General features: G+C 32.7%; 1 protein-coding gene across 1 annotated transcript; it reads right to left on the bottom strand.

The window, feature by feature from the left end:
* Positions 1–2,643: 2,643 nt before the first annotated feature.
* LOC116031115 (desiccation-related protein At2g46140) lies at positions 2,644–5,817 on the bottom strand. Its single transcript, XM_031273481.1, has 3 exons — positions 5,672–5,817; positions 3,782–4,730; positions 2,644–2,992 (listed from the first exon to the last, which is right to left on the bottom strand). The coding sequence occupies exons 2-3, from the start codon at positions 4,715–4,717 to the stop codon at positions 2,987–2,989; spliced, it is 942 nt and encodes a 313-aa protein (XP_031129341.1). The 5' UTR covers positions 4,718–4,730; positions 5,672–5,817; the 3' UTR covers positions 2,644–2,986.
* Positions 5,818–7,692: the final 1,875 nt, after the last annotated feature.

Raw genomic sequence — 7,692 nt, forward strand, 5'->3', positions numbered from 1 at the left:
GAATGGAATCATTGCGTAGTTGTCGGCATCGAAAGGGAGAGGGGAGGCGAAACAATGGGCGGGATTGGGATAGCGGATTTCGCATTTGGTTTAATTTGGCGATAGGACTCTGTAACTAACTTGGTTTGCGTGACTCAACTTTCCCCACCATGGATAAGTTTTTCCTATCAATATCTTTCTAGTATTCCCTACTTTCTCTTTATCAATTTCTCATCCTCACAATATACATATATATGTATATTCAACAATATTTCATAAATTAATACTACCTCAGTCCCATTTTAGTGGTCTGATTCGTTTAATGGGGCTTGATTGGAGTTATTTTTAATCCAATTTTTCATAATATTAAGTTTAACATTAATATATAAAATTTATATATTTAAAAACTACATTAAAAGTACTATTAAACACAAAAAATTAAATTTAAAAATAAAATAAAATTATTAAAGAAAATAAGCAATGAAGAAAGAGCTTCTTTGACCAATGAATAATAAATAGGACTGGTAAAATGAGATAGAGAGAGTAACATTTTAATATAATTATTAAAAAAAAATGTCATTTGTCTAGGAATTTGATATAACAAAAGATGTGTTTAGTTTACTTAGGTGGGAATAGTAGGTAAATGTCACTTTTATTTCAGATAATAAAGTATTGTGTAAAGTTAACACTATTTGTTGCTTTGTCTGTTTAAGAAATTTGTATCTGAACATCAGTAACTAAACGAGTAGAGTAATAGAGATATACGAAGTGTAGTGTAAATATTGGAATGTTTTTTTTTTCTAGTCACCTCTTCACCTTCAAAATCGAGAAGTTGATCGTCCTCGGTCAGTTCATTAATATCCTAACGTCTCCTTAGCTGTCGTCGCTCCACTAGAAGTTGTTACATTAGTGTCAAAATGTGTGGCGACCAATCTAGCAAGCTACTAACCAAGTGCCATGTCAGTCTTGTTGACGGAATCCCTCCATGTATCGTATCCCTTGCCTCAATGCTATAAAAGTCAAGCCCCAACACCTTAAGATGGATCTTTTGACTACTTTCCTAGTCTACTTTTCAACTTAATTGGAGCTCCATAAGCCCACTTGTAGCCCCATATTGGACTAAGGACTATTGTAAGAAATACTCATTCCCATTCCCATCTCATTATATAGTGATCATACAAATCACGTAATAGCCTACTATAAATGCTATCAAATACATGTCTTTAAAATTGAATTTGGGTACAATGTGAATTAAGAACTATCTTTTTGTACTAGAATTTTCCCAAAATATTAAGAGTCACATGGCATAATTATAGAATTAATGGTCCCAATGTAACGTCTTGTCTCTTATGTGGCAACAACGACTCCAAACTTGGTGTGATCCTTAACATTTAATCTAATGTGTATGCTTAGATTTTAAGATTATAGGGATCATAAAACTATGAGAATCGATAAGTGTTTGTGGTGTAGAAGAAAAAAAATAAGAAAAATTTCATTCATCTACGTTGAATCTAGAAACTTGTATTTGATGAAACTAACTCTGTTGATGTAAACTAACTATCTCTCTCTCTCACGGTAGACTCACATCTTGTAAAACTATAGGTAGTAAGACTAATTAAGTAACATGAGCTATATATAGACAAGTTGAGTTACAATAGAATCATCTAAACTTATCTAGAAAACCCTTCTAACAAATTCACTCTTATATATGCTCAACTATTTCTAGCAGACTTACTGAAAATATAACTGTTCCTCCAATATGTTTTGAGTATTGCTCCTTATCCTCCAATATAGAAAACATGGGCTCTCGGATTTGGGCTGCTATATTGACCCGGATTTGCCAATATTGTTGGGTTAGACCAATACCTAATATTACATCACTATATATCATTTACGTTAACATATGTGTTATATGCTTCATATTAGTGATATAAATATTTTACTTAGTATTTGGGTATCACATTATAATATGTGATTGTGTCAAGAAAAATAAATATTATTCCGTATAATTTTTGTTCAAGTAAAAGATGGATTCTTTTTATGCAGCAATATATATCATGACCTATAATAAGACAATCATGTGTCAATATATGAACGAATAATTTAGGTAGCGTTTAATTCAATGGATATTTTTTAAATAATATAACATGAATAAAGGAATCAATATTTGGTTTCTATTATGTGATGGGACTATACGGCTATACTCTTCGATGGGACTGGGCCAACACTAATGCCCGAATTACTTTTTGTTTTAAGGACGAACAAGCGCATTGTATATTTGTATGACTTTGAAGGATGGGCTTGGGCTTACCCTCCCAGAACCCATGCCTAAGGCCGTGAAATTTTATTTTTAATATATTAAATGTTCATTTTTTGAATATATATATATATATTTATAAATAAATTTTTATCATATCAATAATAAGTATTTATATGTGATTTACATTACAACACAATGTGAACTATGATGGCAAATATATTAATATCGTCAATCATTATACTGTGATTAATATTGTAAGGTAAACTAAAAATAATGTAACATGTGTTCATTTTTAGTGCATTTGAGGTTATTTTTTAAGTATGCTAGATAAATTTAAAAATGAACTTTCAATAAATTGAAAATGAACATTTATCAATAATCTACGATGTAATTTGCCATCATTCTATCATATATACATTATCATTAAAGTTAAAATAGGAGCATATACCAAATGAGGCGAATATAAATTACCATATATCTTTCAAAAAAAAAATACCATATATCTATTGAACATAATCAGAAACAACACGTCGGCATATTACTCTCATGGTTTAAACAATAGCATCGCTTTAAGTCTGAAACACCAAAAGCACAACTAAATAACATACTTCCAAGTCTTCGTTCTAAAGCACACACTCAATTGTCTTTGAAAATCGACACCCCAGTTCAAATTCCTTCATATAAAATGGATTCATAATCTCCATCATAACCCTGACAGTTGATTCCCCACATCATTGTTTCACAGCTTCAATCCTGCAAACAAGACGAGTTCAAACATGAAACTTAGAGTCTAAGTTGACAGGCAGAACAGTAACATCGCATAAAAGAAATGGTACAAGCCAACAAATGAGATTAGTTAATCAGTTGGGACTTGAAAACTCCACTATAGCCAGACTATTATGCACCTGAAACCAATTACAAGCCGGCTAAAATAGTTTGCTACAGATATAGCAGTACTAAATTTAGCATGGTGATTAAGTGACCAATTGATCTTTATTTACTCATGTAAGTTTCAATAGTGAAGAGTGTTGTGAGGATGCAATCCCTCACCAAAAATGCTAAACGAGAAATCTAAATGATATGTGCAGGCACAAGCTTGTACTTTCATGTGTGAAGAAGTAGCATGATATTTGACATTAATAAAAATGAAGGAAATTGTTAGTTTTCACTCGTATTCCTCATACATGCCATGGCTTCCACCCTTCCATGGATATATCACATACACAAATTTCTCTGTTCCAATAAATGAATCTATTCATCTTAGAGCATATATATGTATCGAGAAATTAAGCATTCGCAGTCTACGAATGCACACATGGCAAGCCCACTTGAAGATTGAATTTTCAGATTGGGATGTGATATATTTTCAAGTAATATGCATACCGAGATTATTAGAGTGGCACTGAAAGCCTAGATTTTTCAGATTGAGACATGGTATATTCTAAAGCAACATGCCTACTGAGATTATTGAATCAAGTAACAAACTTTAATCAAAGAAAAGAAAAAAAGACCCAAAAAATAAATGTAAAATGGTTAATGTACCTCCTCATCATCATCTCCTCCATCTTCCTTATTCTTCTTAAGACGGGTGGTACCACCCTCCTTGCTGATGGGTAACTTCATTGCTCCAAACGGTGTATCCACATTGATATGTCCTTTCATTGTGTAGCCAGTGCCTTTACCTCTAATCATGTCCCATAGAGCAGAGCCAAAGTCCTTGGGCCTGAAGGTGACGGGGAGATCAATGTAGCTAGTTCCTTTTTTCTCAATTTTGGCTGCCTTCTCAAGTTCTGCACTCCCAATGCTTACATCAGAGAGCCAAAGCTCATAGTCAAGTGAATTGAGCCCCAGATCAAAGTCATTCATGTTTTCCAATTTCAAGTGAAGAATAGCAACAGTTTCTTCAAAAGAGAACCTCTCGAAATGAATTTTCTCGAGATCAATATCTGGCTTGTAAGGAATGGGAATTTCACCAGTTTTCTCCAGAGGCAGGGTTAACCTACCAAAAACAGGCACATCCACTATGAGGTCCACTTTTATCCTATATGGAATTATGCTTCCGGGCTCTATATCTTTATATGTACTCTTAATGTCATCATAAATCAGGTTAACTGGTATCTTGACAGTTTCTGAACCATGTGCATGTATAGTTCCGGCGTCAGGGATCAGCCCCGAGATCAACTTCCTCCCATCGCTCTCAATTAAGTAGTTTATGTCAATGAGAGGGATTGGAACAGGATTTGGGTTCTTCACAAGCACATCAACCACTATTTCTGCCCTTTCAAGATTGATATGAGGAATATGAATCTCAGAAACATCTGCAGTTGGTTTCCCGAACCCGATTGTCTCCTCTATCTTCTCGCCTACATCATGGATAAAATCCTTCACCTTGTCCAAGAACCCACCCTGTTCTTCCTCCTTGTCTTCCTTGTCCTTGACACTCCTTTCCACAATCTCCGGATTATCAGACGATGCCATACCTTCTCACAAGCTGAGATCAAAAGATATTGAACTAATTACTCACTCAATATTGCAAGCAAAATCTTACTTAATATTCATGAACACAGATTAAAAAAATGCATTATTTTCCATTTCTTTCGTGATCACACTAATTACTATATTAGGAGCAACAATTTACTAGACCTAAGAAGCAAGTAATGCCGGTGTAATTATCTCAAGAACATCAATCCCCACAGACACACTGAACTTAAAACAAGTGAATACAAAACGCATACGCATGATCGGAATTATAGCATTTGCCTAGATTACTACAAGTAGTACTAAATTAGGTTCAATAGTAATAATCATCAATCACAAGCTGAGATCAATAGATATTGAACTAATTACTCACTCAATATTGCAAGCAAAATCTTACTTAATATTAATGAACACAGATTAAAAAAAGAATGCATTATTTTCCATTTCTTTCGTGATCACACTAATTACTACTAGTATTAGAAGCAGCAATTTACTAGACCTAAGAAGCAAGTAATGCCGTGTAGTTATCTCAAGAACATCAATCCCCACAAACACACTGAACTTAAAACAAGTGAATACAAAACACATACACATGATCGGAATTATAGCATTTGCCTAGATTACTAGAAGTAGTACTACAAGTGAATACAAAACACATACACATGATCGGAATTATAGCATTTGCCTAGATGACTAGAAATAGTACTAAATTAGGTTCAATGGTAATAATCATCAATCATCAATGGAGGAATTAGCGGTTTGAGTGGAGGAGAGTGACTGACAAGACTACAAGAGACCACCATTCATTTCAGACAATTAAAAAAATGAACCGATCAAGTCAACCTAGATCAGATCGCATCACCATTATTCAAAAAGCAAAAGCTAATCGATCAGAATCTTCAAACTCGGATGGGATGAGGATGATCAATCAAAAACGAGAGAATGGAGATTTACCTAACGAGAGATAATCGGGTGCAAATGATGAAGACGAAGAGATTGTCCGGACAGAGAGCTATAGACACGAGAAATTTTTGGTGTAATAAATACAGAAGGAAATGATGGAGTCGATGACTGGGGTGACTGGTGAGTATTGAGTAAGTGGGTCCGGGTTGGTTTATCGGTTCACGCGGACCCGACTAATTATTTGATGCACCGACCAGCCGACCACACACGGCCCAATCATTTTGATTTAATACGGGGTAGTTTATTCAGCGGTTTTCGTACGTGTCGCCTAATTTTTGGTCCAAATTATCATTTGATTTTTCTCAATCGCTTCAAAAATCTAACGGAAACCACCCGTGTAAATACCTCCTTCGTTGGATTTTGGTCCATAATTTTTATTTTTTTGTTATTTGAGATAAATAGTCAAATAAACACCATAACGGTTGAACTTTATACTGCAAGTCAATGAAATGCATAAATTTTAAAAATTTAATTGAGCAAATCAACTCGTTATTTCTATGCATCGATAAAAAAAAGAAGGTATTTATCCAATAATAGTCGGTCATTAGAGTTCCAATAAGTAAGAAGCAATGAGCTTTCGACAAGTAAAACCAACAAACTAGCAACATGCCAGCCGTTTTTTCTTCCTTGAGGAAGAAGGTGATGGGCGACATTTTACTAGTTGTTGATTTTTTATTTTACTCGTCAGAACTATAATAACCGGCTATTACAAGTCAGTTATCATTTTTTAGTGTCAATGCACGAAAATAACATTTTGATGTGTTTAATGGTAATTTTTAAAAATACAAATGCCTACTTAACTATTAGTATAGAGCTGATAAACCAATTTAACTATTTTCTGTTCTTTAAAAAAATACAATTAAGAGTTAGAGGTCAAACATTGACATCCTAACATAAAATTAAAAATCTCACATTACCATAAATCTTAAACCCTTAAAATTTCAACATTATGGGTTTTGACATCTCCATACTCCAATGTATATGATAAGCTTGCTTGATATGAATAGTGGATATTCAAGTTGATACACAACTAGCCTAACTGCCATCTACTTACTCGACTTCTTCAAGAGTCAAGACTCAATAGCGAGGAGTCACATAAAAATCCTTTTACTTGCTAAGATTCTTTAACATTTAACTTGATATAATTAATCCCTTAAAAATCACATTTGCTTCCCTTTATATATATATATATATATATATATATATATATACTAGTTTTTCCTACGCGCTTTGCGCGAAGACTTGTGCCCAATCTTTCAACTTATTTAGTAAATTATTTTGAAATAGATATAATGCGTTTTCTTTTTCTTTTTTTTTAGTTGTCGATGTTTCATAGATATTTGTGCCAAATATTTGTTGAGTATGTATTTTAAATTAACACAACAAATTCAATTTAATTGTGATATATTTATTCCACTGTAATTTTTTTCATCCCATCCACTGTAATTTTAAGTTTACTAAAATTTTGTATTACAATATTTTTGTCTTTGAAAATGAATAAATTTTGTTTAAATCTAGTCTTCTTCGAATGGGAGATATATCTCTTATAAATTCATATTCATATATTGATCTACATAGTAATTGATTTCAACTATCTAAATTCAACAACTTTCACAAATTGATATCCAATAATCGTGTCTCAATTCAACTGCAAATGCATTATGTTGCTGCTCATTTGATACCTAGACATTAGATACAAATGTTATTGAAATGAGATGAATTTGTAAATAATAACATAAAGTTACAAAAAAAAAAAAAAACTTGAATTAAAGTTTGAACATGACATTTTAGTAGCGAACTAAGTGAATATACTTAAAAATAACCATTGTTCTGGGAAATTCTTCTTTAACAAAAATTTGTAAGTATCGTTGAAGTAACTGATAAATTACGAATGATAAAATAAATTATTTAAAATTTACATAAATTACTTATGCATTCATACCACTTCACACCATAGTAATTAAATATTGTCTTATATTGTCAACATTATGCATTTAGGCAAGTGATTTTGT

This window comes from Ipomoea triloba, chromosome 1 (assembly GCF_003576645.1).
Source record: "Ipomoea triloba cultivar NCNSP0323 chromosome 1, ASM357664v1".
NCBI classification, from domain to species: domain Eukaryota; kingdom Viridiplantae; phylum Streptophyta; class Magnoliopsida; order Solanales; family Convolvulaceae; genus Ipomoea; species Ipomoea triloba.